Source organism: Geotrypetes seraphini, chromosome 4, assembly GCF_902459505.1.
Source record: "Geotrypetes seraphini chromosome 4, aGeoSer1.1, whole genome shotgun sequence".
In the NCBI taxonomy this organism is placed as follows: domain Eukaryota; kingdom Metazoa; phylum Chordata; class Amphibia; order Gymnophiona; family Dermophiidae; genus Geotrypetes; species Geotrypetes seraphini.
In genome coordinates this window covers 236613152-236634299 of record NC_047087.1, presented here as the reverse complement: position 1 = coordinate 236634299, position 21148 = coordinate 236613152, and the positions used below count along the sequence as shown (strand labels likewise).

Here is a 21148-nt window from a genome sequence, read left to right as displayed (position 1 = left end):
ATCTCATGCATATTCATTGGGGAAATCCTGAAAACCCGACTAGATTGTGGACCGTGAGGAGGGACTTTGACATCCCTGCCTTAGAGGGTTACCCCCAAAACGTAGAAGCAATCCCGGTATTAGTTGAGACTTGAATAACATTATCTGTGCTATGGCAGAAATCAAACAGGAATTATACTTTAGCCATAGTGTTATACCGACAACTTTTGGAACTGCACATCTGTTCAAGTGTTAGCAGAGAGATGAATAATTTAATACTGGATAAAATGGTGTGGTAGTCATGTTAGTCTGCTTTCAAAGGTAATAAATGGAAACATAATGAAACAAAAACCTGAAAATAAGATGATGCCTTTATTTGAACAATCTTAATACATTTGTGACTAGCTTTTGAAGACTACCTTCTTCAGGTCAGAAATAAGCAAGATATTTATTTATTACTTTTTATATACCGTTTAAGAAAACTAAACGGTTTACATCAATAAAAGCATGCATAAAATAACAGACAAACTAAACTCTTAAAAACTCCATAGTTAACAGTTTATTCCCTTCAAGTAACAGTCAATAAATCACAGGAATGCAGTGACAAACAGCTGAGTTTTTTTCATTGTTTCTTAAATTGTAACCGTTTTACACACAAAAGCGTGGGGAAAGGCAGGGGTGGCAGGAGTGAAAAATAGAGAGAGATGAATAGGTGATCAGAGTGTGACAATGCAGTATAATTTTATGGGTTATAGTGTTAAAGGAATGCCAGATCTTTGTTAAGTCCTTTCTGATGGGTGTTGAAATATTTCATCATTTTAACTTTAAAGGTTGCATCTTGTTTTCTTTCTTTTTTTCGGGGGGGGGGGGGGGGGGAGGGGGGAGTTTGTATTTCTAAATTATTAACTCTATACTGGGACATAACATAAATCCTGGAAAAAATCAGGATACTTTACTAAAAATCATTTTAAATTATTTCTAGATCCCTATGTCCAAGAACAAAAATGAAGAGAAGTTTCTGAAACGGTCTCTAGGAGATTCTCAGAGACAACAGCGAAATCTGCAGAGGATGATCACAGATTATGAGAATGGTAATGCTGTCATATGTTTTCTTCATCCTGTAGCCTAAGATGATTAAGTGCCACACTAAGACAAAGGGACCCTTTTACTGAGCTGTGCTGGGCAATAGCACATGCCTACCAGAACTTAAAGGGATTACTGCAAGGCACAGGTGTCCTGCAGTAAGTTTGACATTTGCATTCGCAAAACAGGTGCAAATGAATTTTATAAAACTTTTTCCATGTAGGGGACATATTGAGGGGCAGAGAGCAAGCATCTCTGTAATACATTAATCTGCACTGATTGGGCCAGGAATAGTGCATGAGCCCTTATCACTTACAAAAGGGGTGGCAGTAAGGGCTCAGGTGCTAATATTTTTCAGTGGCTACATGCTAATGGCAATATTGGTGTATGTAATACCACAAAAAGCTGCAATACCGAGAGTATTGTATTTCTATACTCCCTGTTATAAAACACTCTCATATATTTCCATGATCCTAAGTAATACCACTCTGTATTCAATAAACACTCATTACACAGAGCTTTATGTGTTAGATCGTCACTGGATCATTGTTTTTTTTAAAAAATTATATTTTTAATTATATATTTATATATTTAAAGGCTCATGTAGAAAACTTATCAATTTGCTTTATATTAGCTAATCTTTTAGTTGTGGTCGTATGCAGGGACAAGATTCACTGATGTGTTTCGCAATATGTTGCTTTATCATGGTGAAGTCCCTATAAAGAAGCATAATAGCACAAGTAAAATAATACAAAAAATCTTACAATAGTAGAAGTTCTTTAATACAAAACAGTTTTTGAGAATAAAGGTGACCACATACCTAATGTTAAACCGTCGTCCTCCACAAAAAGCGGCACAAAGTCCCCATGTCAGGATAAATGAGAGATCAAAAAAGTGGGAAGAGAGAGATGTTTCCAACCGTATTCTTTATTACAAATAAGAACTCTAACCCTGAGGTGGTGGCCTATTTGGCCTTTTGGAGGGTGTTTCTGCGGTCTCCTCTGGTCTCCCGGCTTGGTGGGGGGGTAAGGAGGGGGGGTCTGACTGACTGGGGAGTGTGCGTGGGATGTATTTGCTTGTTTGAATGCTATGTGTTGTCTGGTATGTGTGTTGTCCCTTGCGTAGGGAATTTTTGGGGAGGGATGACACATATTAAAAACTTTCTGAGGCCACCAAGAGAGGCGGGCTGTTTTTGCTCTTGGTCAGTCCAGTGTTTTATTGGTGAATATTGAACTTTTGTTGCTGACTCATATGCCCTTGTACTGGCTGCTAATGTTTGTATATTTCCTGTTTTATTATGGAACCATGCTTGTTCTCTTGTGGACTCTTTAATAAAAAATGATGTTCAAAAAAGAACTCAGTGCAATATAAGCAAAGATTCAGTGCTGCAGACGTTTCGGTGCTGTAGCAGTGTCTTCTTCAGGAGTCTGTAACAAATCAAATAAAACCCACTTACACTTCTCCCTCCGTATTCACGGTTTCAGCATTTGCGGTTTCGATTATTCACGGTTTTTAGCTTACTCGCCCCTCCCCCCAAATTACATCAGCTTGCATAGAGAAATCGCTGATTCCACGCGTTTGCAGAGAAAATCACTGATTCCCAGCACTTTGTTCACCGTGTTTTGCCTCTACTTCAGAAACAGGCCAAGTCTCCCACCGTGTTATTCACGGTTTCACCATATTCACGACCGTTTTTAATAGAAAACAGCGAATAACATATAAAAAAATCATTTGTGGTTTTGTTAATCACCTATCACAGCGAATATGGAGGGAGAAGTGTATTCATAAATACACTATAAAAACAAAAACATGAATGTAAAATACTCAATATGTCATTCTCTCTACGTTCAATATCTTCTTGAGATGGTCAGGATAAAACCTGCAATGCTGTTAAACTCCTTGCAACAAGGCCTCTCACGCTGCATTGTCTTTTTATCATTTGATGACAGGAAAATGTTTTCTTATTCTTTTGTGGTTGTAACATGGTATTAGTGGGGTTCTAAGGAATCTGACCCCCACTTGTACAATAACACTAGAGTCTCCAATATGCTTATTCATTGTTCTTTTTCAGTAAAAGACTTGACATAAAATGTATTTTATTGCTGAGTTTGAAAACATAAAGGTTATAGGTATAATAGCAAGAAATTTGTTCCATTAAGCAAAAATAATAGCAACTTGTAAGAAAAACAGAGCTTTATATAATCAGAGGCTTTGAGGGACCCCAGCATGGGCTTTAAATTTTTTTTAACTTATTTTGTATATTATGCATGTTAACCTGTAACCCGTTCTGAGCTGTTTGGGGAGAACGGGATAGAAAATGAATTTAAAAAATAAATAAAAACATATTAAAATATCATACATAAAAAGCATTGATGTATAACCATTAATAAGGGAAACAGATAATCAGCCATTTTACTGCTGCAGTAAAAATGGCCTTAGCACGCAGGTGAAACCCATGTAAGAGCACACTAAGGCCACTTTATCCCATAGCTTAGTTTTGATTAAATGTCCTGAAGAGGTGAGTGAGGATCTGCTAAGGGGAAGAAAAAACTGCATTGGAATATTTTACCTGCTGGCATTCAATCTTGGGAAAAGGTAAAACTTGGGCTTCGGTAGGTTATTTCATTGTCCTTCTCTTTTACTTTTAGTTCAGTACTCTGCTTTTTTCAGCAAATTCAGTTAGGCAATAGTATAACCTTTAGAGTCTATTAGGGTTTTTATATAAAAAGTGTTTAGTCTATACAATCAAACCTCGGTTTGCAAGTAACGTGGTTTGTGAGTGGTTTGCAAGACGAGCAAAACACTCCAGCAAATTTTAACTCACAAAACGAGCAGTCAAATAGGCCCAATATATGCACGTCACACGTCGCTTGCCACATTGCTGAGCAAATCGTGCAATCTGAGCACGCACAACATAAGTGCTTTGACTTTCCAACCCTGCCGCCCCACGATCTCAACGATGTGCTTGGAGCTGGGCACTGGGACGCTGCGGAGCTGTAGCCTGGGAAAGCATGATGAACACGCGCCTGTGGGTTTGCCACTTCTATTCCACGCAGCAATGTCATGCCGGCTTTTTGCGCCTTGAAGGCGACGCAGGTGAACTGCAGCAGTACCGAGCCTAGGCCCAGAAGCAATGGCAGCTGCTAAGACAGGAGCAGCAGCACCGGGGAGCCACCTAGGCTGCAGCTCTTCTGTTCTTCCTCCTCCTCTGGCAGCTTTCTCCTTTTTATTTTATACATTAGTTTTTGGGTTGTGGAATGAATCATCTGGGTTTCCATTATTTCCTATGGGAAAATTTTCTTTGATATACGAGTGCTTTGGATTACAAGTATGCTTCTGGAACGAATTATGCTCGTAAACCAAGGTACCATTGTATTAGCATTTTAGGTTGCATTTCAAAGCATAAGATCAGATTAGGGCACTGATAGCAGTTGAGATAAGTCTTTGTTTAGCTCCCACCTACCTCTGGCCTGATCTCTGATTTATAGGCCCTTAGACCAATTAAAAGGCTAAAAAATTAATTAGTTAATCTTTATTAGCTAGTAATTAGATCTTAAGAAATAGTCTAAGAAATCCTGGGAGGGTAACCTACCAATTACAACATTACAAAATAATAATAAAATTAAACATTATCATTGCTTAATTTAAAACGTACAATCTTAGGGGACCTTAGTATACATTTTCCAACTCCCATAGCAACTTAACAAAGAAATCACCAATATTAAGCTACAGGCAGCAGTACAGGAACAAGATGGGGGCTATCCAGTCTTTTGCAGTGTCACATGTTTGATTATCTCCCAGTTGGTGAGAGGACTTATGTGTGCTGTCGGTGCAAAGAGCTCCTAGCACAGAGGAAGCAGGTCCAATATCTTGAGGCTGTGTGCTGTTTTGTATTTCCCCCAGTAGCAGAAGAAAGTTGCTTGATGATTTTTTCCCAACTACTACCAGGAACTTGAATACACAGGAAAGAGTTGGCAAATCTCAAACACAACAATATATCAACTCCCTTCTACAAAGGAGATAGGTTGGCCCACCTACTGTATAAGTGGAGAAAAATTGCCTCAAAACTACACAGGAGTGTCACAAAACAGCCCACAGCTGTATAAAAGTTACTCAAAGGTCAAACAAAGTCCACATAATACTTAGGCCAGTCAAACTTCTTTAGTAGGATAATAATTTAAATGACGTAGTCAATCCTATTCAAATACATGGGACAGCACAAACAATCACCAATATACTAATACCAATATGTTGCGGAGTTTCCTTCCCTTGAAGACATTTTGGCGAAACGAGGTCTCCTGTTGGGTTAGAACATCCTTGGTACTGGCAGCAGATGAATGCAACAACAGATAAGTGAACTGCTTTTGACCTGTATGCTATACAGATGGTATATTGGAGATTAAAGAGGGATCATGCTTTAATCCCTCCAGTGGTCTGCTGCTCAGGCGGAGCACTTTTTGTACCCTGGACATGACTGAAACAGGATATCCTTCTTTTTGGACTTGGAGGTTTCTTCCCATTTGGTTATGACTATTGGACGTCCTGACTTTGGGCCCGCCCTAGTCCCACTCAAAATATACAACACACCTCCTTGCTATTTGGACATACCACAATGCTGGACATCCCTTTTCTGCATATGCAAAATCAGGATTTGGACATTTCAAGCACATGGATGGCTATTTGGGCATTTTGAGACATCCAGTTGCTTTGAAAATAAACTCCATTGGCACCTTGAAAAAAAACCTGTATAAAATTACCCCTTCCAAATGCATACTTTTCCATTTGGGAATGAGCAGCAAGAAATAGATCTACTCTTTTGGGTTCTGCCTTAGAGAAAGTGTGCTTGGCTTTGTGGACGTAGGAATAATGCAGTATGTGATGTTATTATAAATTAAATAGGGTACACCTGTTTGGCATTACAGCCCTTATCTGTAATAACATTCTGTTTCTTGAAGTGTTGATGCAGAATATTAATGATGAATCTGGAAAATATTTGTTGCAAGTTCTGCTTGGAACAAAATGCCAGGAATTCATAGAATTCCCAGAACACGTTAACTCGGAATTGTAACACCTTTACAGGCGCTCATGTAAACCATTACAGAAGCTCATGTAAACTGCTCTAAATTGACTTCCCAGTCATTAGTAGCGGTATAGAATCTCTCAGTAAACAATAGGTATTAAAGGCCATAAGTTTGGTCTTCTCTTTTCTACACTATCACATTATAGCAGATGCGGATAATTTGTATTTAAACAGACTTGCACTTCATCTTGAACAACAATGGAGACTTTCCTCAAATTAACAACTACACTCCTTTTCATAACTACAAGTAATTTAATATTTTCAGTTGTTAGGAAGAAAACATTGGATAATGAAAGAGAAATAAATGACTTTCAACATCAGCATGAAAAGAGCAAACAGAAGTTCCTCCATGAGCAAGAATGGGTAGGTTACTCATATTTTTTTGCGTCAGTTAGTAAAACTGAAGAAAAGTGCCTTACATTGTATTTACTATGGGGTCCTTTTACTAAGGCATTATAATGATTAACATGCACTAAATGCCATATATATAGCCCACTGTATTTTTATGGGTTACATGGCTCTTAACATACACTATGATAGTGTGCACTAAGGCTCTGATTCTATAAATGGCGTCTAATTCCTAGGCTCCATTCAGTGCAGTTGTCAATCGATCGCTAGGCGCCGTTTATAGAAATGTACTTAGTGCACCTAAATGTTCTTAGGCAACACTAGGCATTGAATCCTTAGGCACACTGCCATTTAGGCCAGAGTTTTCTCAGCCTGAGATTGGCGTCTTACAGCACCTAAGCCATTCCACCCCAACCACACCTACTTGACGTGTAGGCATCTCACTGTCTCAGTGTAGATGCCTACCATGAGGTAGTAGGCACCTACTGAGTTAGGTGCCTACAGGCAAATTACCTTATTTTTTGGTCTATAAGATGCACCTGACCATAAGACACACCTATGTGTAGAGGAGGAAAAACCAAGAAAAAAATTTGGTTCAGAATTTTTTTTTTCTTGGTTTTTCCTCCTTTACATGTAGGTGTGTCTGGTGGTCTGCTGCATCTGGTACTGGGAAGCCCGAAGCAGCCTGCAACCCACAGCCTGAAGCAGCACGCAGCCCTCCCGGTACCTTTTATTAACTGGCAGTGGTCAAGCGCGGTCTCCTGCTAGATGGCTGCCTTTCTCATTGCACAGTGGCGCACAATGCATAAGCATGACCTTTGCACTTCAGCCAATCACAGACCTTTGCATGTCAGCCAATCATGGAGCGCCGGCCACCACCAGTTAAAAAAGTTACTGGGGGGAAGTGTATTTGCTCTATATGATGCACCCACTTTTCCACCCTCTTTTTGGGGGTGGAAAAAGTGCATCTTATGAAGTGAAAAATAGGATAATTTTTAAAAATCATTTTAAATTGATTTTTAATGGCACTTTCAATTATCAGCGCTGATTAAGCCAATTTAAAAAAGTTAAGTTTGGTGCGTAGATTGGCTAAGTGTGCTGATCTAGGCACCTAACAGTACGTATCTTTTATAGAATCAGGGCCTAAATCTATTAGCATACCTAAGTAAAAGGACCCCTAAATGAATGTCTCTGCGCCTCTTCTTTTTTCATCACACACACACCCTGGCGGCTCAGGGTCCCGTGGGCATCTGCACATGCGCGGACGTTGATGTTATGATATCACTCATGCACGGGCACCAGTTTAATGTGCCACGGCTCGTAAAGTTTGCGAGACACTGTGCTAAAGTGTAGAGATTATATTGGACACACCAGCAACTTAACACATTTATTTCTTGCAATTATTCTGCTCCTTTTGTTCACTTAATGTGACATTTAAAAAGAGATTCATTCCAGATAAACAAGTATTTTGGTCAAGGATAAAACCCCTTTAAAATTTGCCCTGCGCATTGTGCAAGAAAAAGCAATGTGCTCTGACAACAGCATGCATACAGATTTTGATGGGGAGGAGAGGTGTGGCCTGGAGATGGGCTGGGGGGACTTGTTGAGATATTATTCAGGATTTTATTTTGAAATTTTGGCATGGTCTGTACCTCATTCACTAGGGCAAATTTTAGGGGCCCTCTTACTAAAGCTCAGCTCACACAAAATTCTAAGAAGCCCATAGGTATATAATGGACTTCATAGCACTAAGCATATGCTAATTCCGTTAGTGCACACTGAACTTGTGCTAAAGCTTTAGTAAAAGGGCCCCTTAGTTCCTATTCAGTGTAAAACCCTATTACCCCTTCTAATCAAGTTTTTCAATGCATTCCCTAAACTGTGCTTCTGAATTCTTTTGTCATATTTCTCTCTCTCTCATATACCGTATATATCGCTATTTTTCCACTAAATCATTTCTAAAACTGTAAGATTGCTGTGCCCACAAAGAAATATAATTAATTTGCTTATACTGCCATCCACTGCTTATTGACTAAATGGAAACCAGTACAGAAAATCAGTACAACTCTCAACATTTCACATTCTGTAACCTATATTCTTGAGCCATGAAATAATACCCATATAATAATGAGTGCAAATTGATTGTATCCACTAGTATTGTAGCCTTCATATCTATGGGTAATTAATCTACTTAATACATTTTTATCAGTGCTGTAAGCTGCATGCTTATAGATAGATGTATATGGCTTTATATAGAAATGCTATATACTAAATTTCTGTAAGCAGGTAACAAAAATACCTTTACTAATGCAACAGGTCACAAAAGATAAAATCCTTCAAAACAGACAAGATATTTTGTCTTCAAGAGATCACCAGCGGAAATATACACGAAGCATGTAAGTAGAACTTTGGAATAATATTAAGTATATTGAGTTTAGTTGAAAGCACAATGATATAATGATATAAAACCAGTGCCATATTTTCTGCCACTCTGTAGAACTCAGCTGGAACTGCGGTATAGCCATGTGTTGCTTGAAATGCAGAGACGGCGTGCAGAGATTGAGAAACTGCACCAAGAATATGAAGACAAATTAAAACAGAAGGAAAATGAGGAAGTTTTACTGAGAAATGAGCTAGCAGAACTGACTCATTCAGACAGTGTGGAAGAACAGAAGGAAACAAGGTTTAAAAATGACTATAAAAGGTACAGAATTATATGATTGTTTCACACTGTCTTAGGAGGGAAGTTATTAACATGGAAGGCCATTTTACATAAGATGTCTAAGTCCGACCAGGGCAGGATTAATTCTTCGAGGGCCCCTAGGCACACAAGTACATTGGATCCCCCTGGCCCGCCCACACCCCGCCCCAATTTTGTTTCTTATCTACTTCTTTATTTCCACTTCTATTTCTTTCTTTTAAATTCAAAACAAACAAAGATTAGCATACTAGTGCATTGTTTTTCTTCTATGCAACCCCCAAACATCTCTGAACAAATCCCCCTTCCTTTCCTACCCAGGACCTTAACTCTAGACCCTTTCCATACATATATAAAAGTGTTCAAATATATTGTAAAGCAATAATACTATCCAAAATACTGTATAAGTCTATATTAATAACCAAGTTTACAACGCCTCTCAACTACCTCATTCTATGTCAACCAACTGTAACCCAAATGTATGGATAAACAACCAAATCTGTAACTCCTCTAGTATGTTCCACTCCATGTATGTTAACTTGTAACGAAACAACAAGGCAAGCAGTCCAAAGAATCCAACATGAAACAAAGGAAAATCGGCAGAAAATAAGGAGATTCAAATCAGGCTTATTCAAGGTACTCCCAAGAACTATGCCTGATGCATTTTGCCAAACAAGGCTAGTCAACGCTAACAGAAAACTATGTATTTTGTACACATAGAACACAGATACACCCTCACCCAGTATGGAATAAATAATCACAAACTAAAAATAGAAATAGGTAGATAACGGTTAAACTGAACCATCAAGAAGCCAAATTGCATATAGTGAAACACCACAGAAACAATGACACATAGCTCCCTAATACTCTGCAAAATATAAATATAGCAGATGTAAATTTGAAGAAACTGACAAACAATCACCACTTTACAAATTAACAAATAGAAATAAAACAAATTGAAAATAAGAATATACCATTTTATTGGACTAATCTAATTTTCAATTAATATTCAAGTGCCCTGCAAGGATCTGAACCCAGAGCCCCCTCCCTCACTCCCTCCCCTTCCAGGCTCTACACCCAGCCCCCTTCACTCCCTGCCAGGCTCTGCACCCTGTCCCCCCTCCCTCCATCACTGCCATATACCATCTCCTGACCTGGTGGGCCAGGGGTGGGCTGGGATATGAGGGATCCTACATCTCCCGTCCCAACCAAATAAAAAACAACCCTGCGCACCTCCCCTCCTCCCGGTCTCTCTCACACACCTCCCAACTCCTCAGCGGTATCGCGGAGGGCGACACAGGAGAAATCCCTTCTGTCTCCTGTGCCTGCTGAAATTGACAACCACACCTCCCTCCACCTCCCCCATGTACCTTTTGGGTCCCTGATAGCCAGCCAGTGCACAGAGCAGGAGCGATCTTCCTGCCCTCCTGCTCTGTTGAAGGCAGCAGCCAATATGTCCAAAATATTTTTTTATGAGAATCATCTACTTCTACGTCCAGCTATTTGATCGTCCAGACTGCTAAGTCTATCTTTATACCGCATTCTCATCCAAAAAATCATCCAAGTCCAAAACGCCTAGAAAAAGACCTTTTGGACGTGGGAAGGGCTAGCAAAGTGATGGACTGGACACCCAAACATGGCACCAGAGTAGGGGGGCACCTTACAGGGCACTGCTGTGAACTTCACAAAAAGGGTGCTATATAAACATCTCAGCACAACTCCAATGCAGGACATGGTGACCCCCCCCCCCCCAAACCTACTATACCCACCTGTCTACTACCTCAATAGCCCTTATGAATGCAGGTGACACCTATATGGCAATGCAGTAGGGTTTTAGAGGGTGCACATTTTTCAACATGAATGCAGGTGTTAGAGTGGCTTATGAGCCAGGGTCCTCCTCTCTATGGTTCACTAGCCCACCTCTACCAGGCTTTCCTATGCCAGGTGCTGATGTTCTGGAGGCAGGTATGTACATTTTTATTCCGATTTGTATGGCAGCGGGAGGGGGGGTGGAGGGGGGGGACAGTACTTTGTCCCTGCAGTAGTTATCTGGTCACTTTAATCCTCATACACCCATAATATTTTTCTTCTATACCAATATAGCTCAAAAACTAATCCTTTAAAACAATCTTCACATAAACTCATCCCATACAGCAAAGGTATTTATTACAAATGTTCAGAGCTACACGGGAGAAAAACATCAGAAATTCAATTTGTGAAACTGCACTTAACTGTCCAATAGGACTCCAGCATTGTAATCCAAACAGCACTGAAGTCCTATTGGACAGTTAAGTGCAGTTTCACACATTGTGATTAATAATAACTGTTTTTGTAGTTTGATGTGATTCCTCTATAGCAGCGGTCTCAAACACGCGGCCCGCGGGCCGCATGTGGCTCTCCAGGTTTTATTTGCGGTCCGCGGTCTGGAGGCCATCATTCTCTTCCTTTTGGAGCAGCAGCCGGCTCGTTCGCTCAAAGCCGCGGGTTGGCGGCTCCTTGCGCTATCCACTCCTGCATCGGAAGCCTCTCTGAAGTCACAACATCAAAGAGGCTTCAGACGCAGGCGCGGATCTCGCAAGGAGCCGCCACCCGCGGCTTTGAACGAACGAGCCGGCCAGACACGCTGCTGCTCCAGTGGTGTACCAAGAGGGGGGTGGTCCACTGTTCTCTTCCCTGCAGGGCCGACCAACTCTGGCAGGCTCAACGTCAATTCTGACGTCGAGAGGACGTTCTGGCTAGCCAATCGCTGCCTGGCTGCCCGGAATGTCCTTTCCGACGTTAGAATTGACATCGGGCAGAGAGAGTTGGTCGGCCCCGTGCCGAAGAGAAGTAGGGAGATGGCCTGTTCCCGATAGCGGCAGCAGCAGCAGCCTATTCCACGGCGGCGGTGGCATGGGGGAGGGCAGGAAGGAAGGAAGAAAGAAAGAAAGAAGGTGGGGTGGGGACAGGGAGCCAGAAAAAAAAGCAAAAAATGGGGCACGGAGGAAGGAAGAAAGAAGGAGGGGGGACAGGGAACCAGAAACAAAGCAAAAAAATGGGGCACGGAATCAGAGAAAGACAGACAGAGAAAGAAAGAAAAAGTTGGGGGAGGGAATGAGGTCTGGAGGAGAGGAAGCATACAGGAGGCTGAAAGATGGGAAGAAGTATTGGATGCACAGTCAGAAGAATAAAGTGCAACCAGAGACTGATGAAATTACCAAACAAAGGTAGGAAAATGATTTTATTTTCAATTTAGTGATTGAAATGTGCCAATTTTGAGAAAGAAAAGATATTGAACTTTAAATGTGAGTGCTGCAGAAAAAAGTAGAGTACTTGGAGGGCCGCAGAAAAAATAGTTAATGTCTTATTAAAGAAATGACAATTTTGCATGAAGTAAAACTCTTTATAGTTTATATATCTTTCCTTTTAACTGTTAAAGGAAAGTTTTATAAACTATAAAGAGTTTTACCTCATGCAAAATTGTCATTTCTTTAATAAGGCATTAACTATTTTTTCTGCGGCCCTCCAAGTACCTACAAATCCAAAATGTGGCCCTACAAAGGGTTTGAGTTTGAGACCACTGCTCTATAGGGATGAAATTTCACAATTTGCTTTCAATTTATTGGTCTTATAACAAAATTTAAAAAGTTTAGGAAGGTGAGGGAAGAAACAAATGATGAAAGAAAATTGGGATGCGTAAAGTGGATACTGAAATAGCTGTGTGCTATAAGAAGCCCCATGATCCCCTTCCCAAATTGGATTTCTGATGTTTCTCTTCCTGTGTAGCTCTGAACATTTGTAATAAATACCTTTGTTATATGGGATGAGGTTTATGTGAAGATTGTCTTAAAGGATTACTTTTTATGCTATATTGGTATAGAAGAAGAATATTATGGGTGTATGAAGATTAAAGTGATTAAGAGCCCGAATGGAAGAGATATAGTAATGAACACTACCCTGCTTTCTCTGATGGTTTGAACCATAAAAAGAGTGCCAGAATTTGGGGTGGGCTAGGGTTACCATATGGCTTCAGAAAATGGAAGACTTGTTGAGACATCTGGGTTTTTTTCTTCCATTGCTTTCAATGAAAGTAAAACCTGGATGCCTCAATCTGTCCTCTTTCTGGAGCCATATGGTAACCCTACCTGAGCCCAGGCCCACCCATGGCCATGCCATTGGGTTGAAAGAAATTGTAAAGAACATCACAATATGGAAACTTCAGTTTCTTTGTTGAATGATCTCCCATGTTTTGGGGATCTGGGTTCCTCTATGGTACTGCACTGTGCTCTTAGATTTACCATTCCTTGTCAGGATTTTCATTTTGACCTACAGAATCTAGCAGGAAATTTTGAGATATCAGCATAAAGAAAACAGAGGCATGAACATAAAACCTGTAATGTAATTTGCAAATATATACATTTTTATCAAATCAGATTTGCCCAGCTTTCATTTATTTACTGTGCTTCTGAAGACACAGAAAGAAGATAAGAGCTAATGCTGATATCTCTTTGACGCTGATATCTGTTTCTGATTGAAGGTATGAGAATAAAAAGCGAAAGAAAAATCTCCAAGGGAAACAGCATCAGTGGAGTACATTTGAAAATAAGCAGCTGGAAAAAGAGCAACAAGTCAAGGCCCTGGAGGCAGAAAAACAAAACCTGGATGCTGAACTAGCCGTGATGAAAGAGTATTTGAATATAAGAAATACCAGAGGTAAACATTGTACTGGAACATCCAGCATTGTATTAATATAGGGATGGAGTGTTGAGTATATAGTGGGAATTGTACAGAAGAGAAATTCATAGGCCTGGATCTGGTTAAAAACATGGTTTCTGCAGGGGAAGATCGTGTCTAACTATCTTATTGCACTTCTTCGAAAGAATTAACAAACGGATGGACAGAGAAGACCCCATAGACATCGTATACCTAGATTTCCAAAAAGCCTTTGACAAGGTGCCTCATGAATGTCTACTCCGGAAACTGAAGAACCATGGGGTGGATGGAGACGTACATAGATGGATCAGAAAATTCCTACCCGCCTACTGGTTGGCGGGTAGGAAACAGAGGGTAGGGGTGAAGGGCACTACTCGGACTGGAGGAGGGTCACGAGTGGTGTTCCGCAGAGCTCAGTGCTTGGGCCGCTGCTATTTAATATATTCATAAATGATCTAGAAACAGGGATGAAGTGTGAGATAATAAAATTTGCGGACGACACCAAACTATTTAGTGGACCTTGGACTAAAGAGGACTGCGAAGAATTGCAAAGGGACTTGAACAAACTAGGGGAATGGGCAACGAGATGGCAGATGAAGTTCAATGCTGAGAAATGTAAAGTATTGCATGTGGGAAGCAGAAACCCGAGGTACAACTATACGATGGGGGGATGTTATTGAATGAGAGTACCCAAGAAAGGGACTTCGGGGTAATGGTGGACATGACAATGAAGCCAACAACACAGTGCGCAGCGGCCGCTAGGTATAATCAAGAAGGGTATTACAACCAGAACAAAAGAAGTTATCTTGCTGTTGTATCGGGCGATGGTGCGCCCACATCTGGAATACTGCATCCAATATTGGTCGCTGTACCTTAAGAAGGATATGGTGTTACTCGAGAGGGTTCAGAGGAGAGCGATACATCTGATAAAAGGGATGGAAAACCTCTCATACGCTGAGAGATTGGAGAAACTGGGTCTCTTTTCCCCGGAGAAGAGGAGACTTAGAGGGGATATGATAGAGACTTACAAGATCATGAAGGGCATAGAGAGAGTAGAGAGGGACAGATTCTTCAAACTTTCAAAAAATAAAAGAACAAGAGGGCATTCGGAAAAGTTGAAAGGGGACAGATTCAAAACAAATGCTAGGAAGTTCTTCTTTACCCAACGTGTGGTGACACCTGGAATGCGCTTCCAGATGACGTAATAGGGCAGAGTACGGTACTGGGGTTTAAGAAAAGATTGGACAATTTCCTGCTGGAAAAGTGGATAGAAGGGTATAAATAGAGGAATACTGCACAGGTCCTGGACCTATTGGGCCGCTGCGTGAGCGGACTGCTGTGCACAATGGACCTTAGGTCTGACCCAGCGGAGGCATTGCTTATGTTCTTATAGGGGTTGATATTCAGTACATTGGAATAGCTCCTACCCACATAAGTTCTGCTTATCATGACATACCTAGATGTGCAGCAGTAGTTATCTACATAATACTGTTAAAAATCAGGTCAGACTGTCTTGGTACTATCCAGGCAGAGCCATGGTGCTCCGATGGCAGAGTCTAGCCGGAACCTGGTTAGCAGCAATATTCAGACCGCTAACTGGGTACCTATCTGGGTAAATTTAGGACAGAAAAAAAAAGGCCAGGTCGTTTTCTGGTCTAAATATTGCCAGTATCTGATTAAGTACCATTGGCCGCAATATACCTGAATATTCAGTGCCAATATCTGGGTACAGTCCAGTGCTGAGTATCCAGGTATGAAAATCCTATGGCAGCAGATGTATGAAAAAGGCCGTAATATTGACCTTACACAATTCAATAGGATCCTAATGAGAAAACACAAAGAGAGCTGCATTAGCTGTTTGACTTGGAAATTACAGTATACTACAAGTAAGCATGAGCTCTTGCATTAGCCTAGTGTGTTAACTGTTATCATACAATATAATTCCTGCATTAATGTGGAAAATGCAATTTTCAGGTCAAAACTAGAATAGGAACTGTTCCTTACAGTAAATGCAGATATAGTTATCATGGAAGATAATGCAGAGAGTAGAACAGCTAATACCATCTTGACAGGTGCAGTTAACTACATTTAGGAGGCATTTTTAAAAGAATGTCCACATCAGATTTGGGACATCCTGCTCATAACATTTTAAAAAAAAAACCCTGTCCTTCTCACAGCCTTTTTTGAACAGGAAAAACATTGGGATTTCCTGTTTGAAAATACATGAAAAGGACGTTCTTTCACTGCAAAAGTCCAAAATGAACATCCATTTCCAAAAATGAAACAGACAAAATATGAATGCCAAAAAAGCAGGCACAAAAACATCTGTCTGTACAAAACATCATTTGTTCAAAAATGGCCATAGCGATGTCCCTGCAGAGCAGAGGAGTGATCTAGTGGTCAGAGCTGTGGACTTTAAACAACAGGATCCAAGTACAAATCCCAACTTAAATCCTTCATACAGTAGACTCTCAGTTAACCAGCACCCATGGGTAGGGCTACCAGATTTTACTTACATAAAATCCAGACCCATAGACCTGCCTCCAGGCCCGCCCCGCTCCACTCATCCCCACCCCATTACGCCCATGCCACTGCCCCAGACTCACCCCCTCAGCCTGTTCTCGTTAGTCGGGAGGGCACCGGCGCATGCGCTGATGCGACATGATGATGTCACATGTGCACCTGCACGTGACATCACAGCATTGCATCCGCGCATACATGGATGCCCTCTCCCGACGCGATCTGCTTTTCAAAACCCGAACAAAGTGCCGGGTTTCAAAAAACCATCCAGACGCCCAGACATGCCCTCTAAAAAGAGGACATGTCCGGATAAATCCAGACGTCTGGTAACCCTACCCATGGGGCTTGATAGATGTTGGATAAATGCAGTTTCTGGTTGCTTGAGAGTTACTATTAAAAATAGGTCTAACTAATACTATACCCCATACTATGTCATGCCATAAACTGTTCCAGACAAACTACCAGACATGTGGTAGGCAAAGTGTGGACGTACTTAGGTGTGGCATGCCAAGCTGATATTTAAATTTCCACCAGAAATTGATTTTATTTTCATTTAAAGTATAACAGTATTTCTTTTTAAGATCGTCTTTTCTGGTTGCTTGAGAGTTCTGGTTGATTGAGTTTCAATTAACAGAGAGTCCACTGTATGTTATTGTGAACCCTCCAGGAACAGATATAAACCTACTCCTAAGGGTGCACCACTACAATAGCCATCACGCTTGCAGGTGTCTTATAAATTCAGGTACAGTATTTCTATGTTCCCATAGGGTCACATATTTGTACAGAAATAAGAATTAAAGTGGGAGTTACACCTGAGTCCTGTTGTTCAAAGTCCACTGAACTAACCCTTAGGCTACTCCTTGCTTGCTCCTCTGTTAGGAATGGCCATAATACCTGAGCCTGCTATCCACTGTCACTTTCACTTCTTAGAGGGACTGGGAGGGGGAGGGTCGGTAACCACTGAGAGATTAAGAACAGTGGTCAATCAGGGCACTTAAGAACATAAGAATTGCCGCTGCTGGGTCAGACCAGTGGTCTATCATGCCCAGCAGTCCGCTCCTGCGGCGGCTCTTAGGTTAAAGACCAGTGCCCTAACTGAGACTAGCCTTACTGGCGTACGTTCTGGTTCAGCAGGAACTTGTCTAACTTTGTCTTGAATCCCTGGAGGGTGTTTTCCCCTATAACAGCCTCCGGAAGAGCGTTCCATATTTCTACCACTCTCTGGGTGAAGAAGAACTTCCTTATGTTTGTATGGAATCTATCCCCTTTTAACTTCATTTTCTCTACCTTGGAGAGGGTGAACAACCTGTCTTTATCTACTAAGTCTATTCCCTTCATTATCTTGAATGTTTCAATTATGTCCCCTCTCAGTCTCCTCTTTTCAAGGGAGAAGAGGCCCAGTTTCTCTAATCTCTCACTGTATGACAACTCCAGCCCCTTAACCATTTTGGTTGCTTTTCTCTGGACCCTTTCGAATAGTACTGTGTCCTTCTTCATATACGGCGATCAGTGCTGGACGCAGTATTCCAGGTGGGGGGCTTACCATGGCCCGATACAGTGGCATGATAGCCTTCTCCGATCTGTTTGTGATCCCCTTCTTAATAATTCCTAGCATTCTGTTTGCCCTTTTCTTTTTGTCATTTATATTTTATTAATTTTTGTTATTAAAATAATAACAAAATACAGGAAAATGTCATATATAAAGTAAATCCATTCAGAAAAGAAAATAAACCTCATTTCAAGTCCACATTAATGGAGCCTTATACTACTACATTTTAGTTATAAAGAAAGTATAACAGAATAGAGTATTCCTGGCAGGCAAAATAGGCCTAATATCAAATATATCACTTTTTGTCTTCAACCAAATTAGTATCTGAAATTTTCTGCAAGGGTTTATCTTTCAAGAAATTTTCCAACTATAGTGGATCTACAAAAATAAATTTGTCATTCCCATATGTCATTAGGCACTTACAAGGAAATTTTAGGAAAAATGCAGCTCCCACAGCCATAACTTGAGTCTGTTCGCCCTTTTCACCACCGCCGCGCATTGCGCGGATGGCTTCATTGACCTGTCGACCAATACTCGCAAGTCTCTTTCCTGGAGGGGGTCTTTCCGAGTACTGCACCAGACATCCTGTATTCGTGTATAAGATTTTTGTTACCGACATGCATCACCTTATACTTATCCACATTAAACCTCATTTGCCCATTTCTCAAGTGTGTTTATGTCACGTTGCAGGTTTTCACAATCCTTCTGTGTCTTCACTACTCTGAATAACTTTGTATCGTCTGCAAATTTAATCACCTCGCTCATCATACCAATTTCCAGGTCGTTTATAAATATGTTGAAGAACATGGGTCCAAGCAAGGAACCCTGCGGCACTCCACTCATGATGCTTTTCCAGTCCGAGTATTGTTCATTTACCCCCACTCTCTGTTTCCTATCCGCCAGCCAGTTTTTAATCCACGTGAGTATTTCACCCTCGATTCCATGGCTCGCAATTTTTTGAAGTAGTAATTCATGTGGGATCCTTGTCAAATGTCTTCTGAAAATCCAGATATATAATGTCAACAGGGTCACCCTTGTCTATCTGTCTATTTACTCCCTCGATGAAGGGCAGCAAGTTCGTCAAGCAAGATCTTCCTTTGCTGAAGTCATGCTGGCTGGTCCTCATCAAATTATGTCCGTCAAGGTGATCAATGATGCAGTCCTTTATCAGCGCCTCTAACATCTTTCCCGGTACCGAGGTCAGACTCACCGGTATGTAGTTTCCAGGATCTCCCCTTGAACCTTTCTTGAAGATCGGCATAACATTCGCCTCTTTCCAGTCTTCTGGAATCCTTCCTGATTTGATCGACAGATTGGCTATTAATTGAAGCAGTTCAGCTATAGCCCCTTTCAGTTCCTTTATTACCCTCGGATGGATGCCATCCAGTCCCAGGGATTTATCGTGTTTAAGCCTATCAATCCGCTTGCATACCTCTTCTAGACTGACCGTCAACTCCGTCAGTTTCCCAACTTTGTTTCCTGTGTATAGCCTGTTGGCTTCTGGTATGTTGTGTATATCCTCTTCGGTAAATACAGACACAAAAAATGTGTTCAGTTTGTCGGCGATGGCTTTGTCCTCCTTTAACCTCCTTTATTCCATGGTCATCCAAAGGCCCCACTGCTTACTTTGTGGGTCGTTTCCCCTTAATATATCGAAAGAACGGCTTGAAGTTTTTTTGCCTCCTTGGCTATTTTTTCCTCGTAGTATCTTTTGGCCCCTCTTACCACCTTATGGCATCTGCTTTGATGTTGTTTGTGCTTTTTCCAGTTTTTGTCCGTTTTTGACCTTTTCCATTCCTTAAACAAAGTCTTCTTGTCTCTGATCGCTTCCAGCACTGCTACAGTGAGCCATGCCAGTTCCTTGTTCTTTTTCCTGTTAGATCCCTTGTTGATACGCGGTATATGTAGATTTTGCGCCTCGGTGACTGTGTCCTTAAAAAGGGACCATGCTTATCCTTTTCTTAATATTCTTCCCCACCATGAGTCTCATCCCTTCGTAATTCCCTTTTTGGAAGTTTAGTGTCGTGGCCGTTGTTCTGGATCGATGTTTTGCCCGTGTCCAGGTTGAAGTGGATCATATTGTGATCACAGCTTCCCAGCGTCCCTTCTACTTCTACACTTTGCGCTGGTCCTCGTAGTCCATTTAGAATTAAGTCCAGAATTGCATTTTCTCTCATATTTTCCTTGACAAGTTGTTCCAGGAAGCAATCGTCTACAGCATCCAGGAACTTGGGCTCCTTACTGCAGCCGGAGTTGCCTAGGTTCCAGTCTAACCCCGAATAATTGAAGTCATCCATGATAACTGCATTGCCTCCCTTGCAGTTGCGTTTAATCTCGTCCGTCATTTCTTCATCAATTTCTTCGGATTGCCCTGGGGGGTCAGTAGTAGATGTTGATCTTCATTTCTGTTCCATTTGTTCCCAGAATTTTGGCCCATAAAGACTCTACCTTATTTTTTGTTTCTGGCATGTTCTCTCTGGTAGACTCAATTCCTTCTTTGATGTATAGGGCGATACCCCCATATTTTTGACCTACTCTGTCTCTGCGGTATAGCTTGTATCCCAGTAGCACAGTGTCCCAGATGTTTTCCTCATTCCACCATGTTTCCGTGATGCCGATGATGTCAAAGTTATCTTTTTGTGCCATAGCTTCCAATTCCCCCATCTTATTCCTTACATACACTTGAATTTGCGGCCTGTTACTTTCTTGCATTTCCTTCCCTCTTGTGTCCCTCTCGATCCGTCAGGATTTCTGTGTTGCCTATGATCCAGTGAGTCTTCCCCACTATCTTCATGCATGGTATCCTCTGGGTATACCGGTTCCCGAACCATCGACTCTTGGTCGACTGTCGGCTTTCCCCTTCTTCCTAGTTTAAAAACTTCTCAATTTCTCTCTTGGTGTTGTTTGCAAGTAGCCTCATTCCATCTCCACTGAGGTGGGGTCCATCCTTCCTGAATAGCTTGCTCTTCCCCCAGAACGTCATCCAGTTGCACACAAAGTGGAATCCTTCTTCCTCACACCACCACCTCATCTATGCTTTAACTGCTTGCAGCTCCGTCTGCCTCTTCTCGTCAGCCCTGGGTACCGGCAGAATCTCTGAGAAAGCTACCCTCAGTGTTCTGGTCTTCAGCTTCTCTCCTAGCATCCGGAACTGGTCCTTCAGTCCTTCCCTGCTGTAGTTCCTGTTGCTTATGTTGTT

At 41.4% G+C, this 21148-nt stretch overlaps 1 protein-coding gene across 1 annotated transcript in view; it reads left to right on the top strand.

Moving 5' to 3' along the window:
- LOC117359748 (outer dense fiber protein 2-like) overlaps positions 1 to 21148 on the top strand; it is an 81849-nt gene that overhangs the window by 22529 nt on the left and 38172 nt on the right. The window contains exons 5-9 of the mRNA XM_033942966.1: positions 962 to 1070; positions 6408 to 6505; positions 8807 to 8886; positions 8988 to 9194; positions 13705 to 13880. Of these exons, the coding sequence (XP_033798857.1) occupies positions 962 to 1070; positions 6408 to 6505; positions 8807 to 8886; positions 8988 to 9194; positions 13705 to 13880 (670 nt within the window). The remainder of the gene's footprint in view (positions 1 to 961; positions 1071 to 6407; positions 6506 to 8806; positions 8887 to 8987; positions 9195 to 13704; positions 13881 to 21148) is intronic.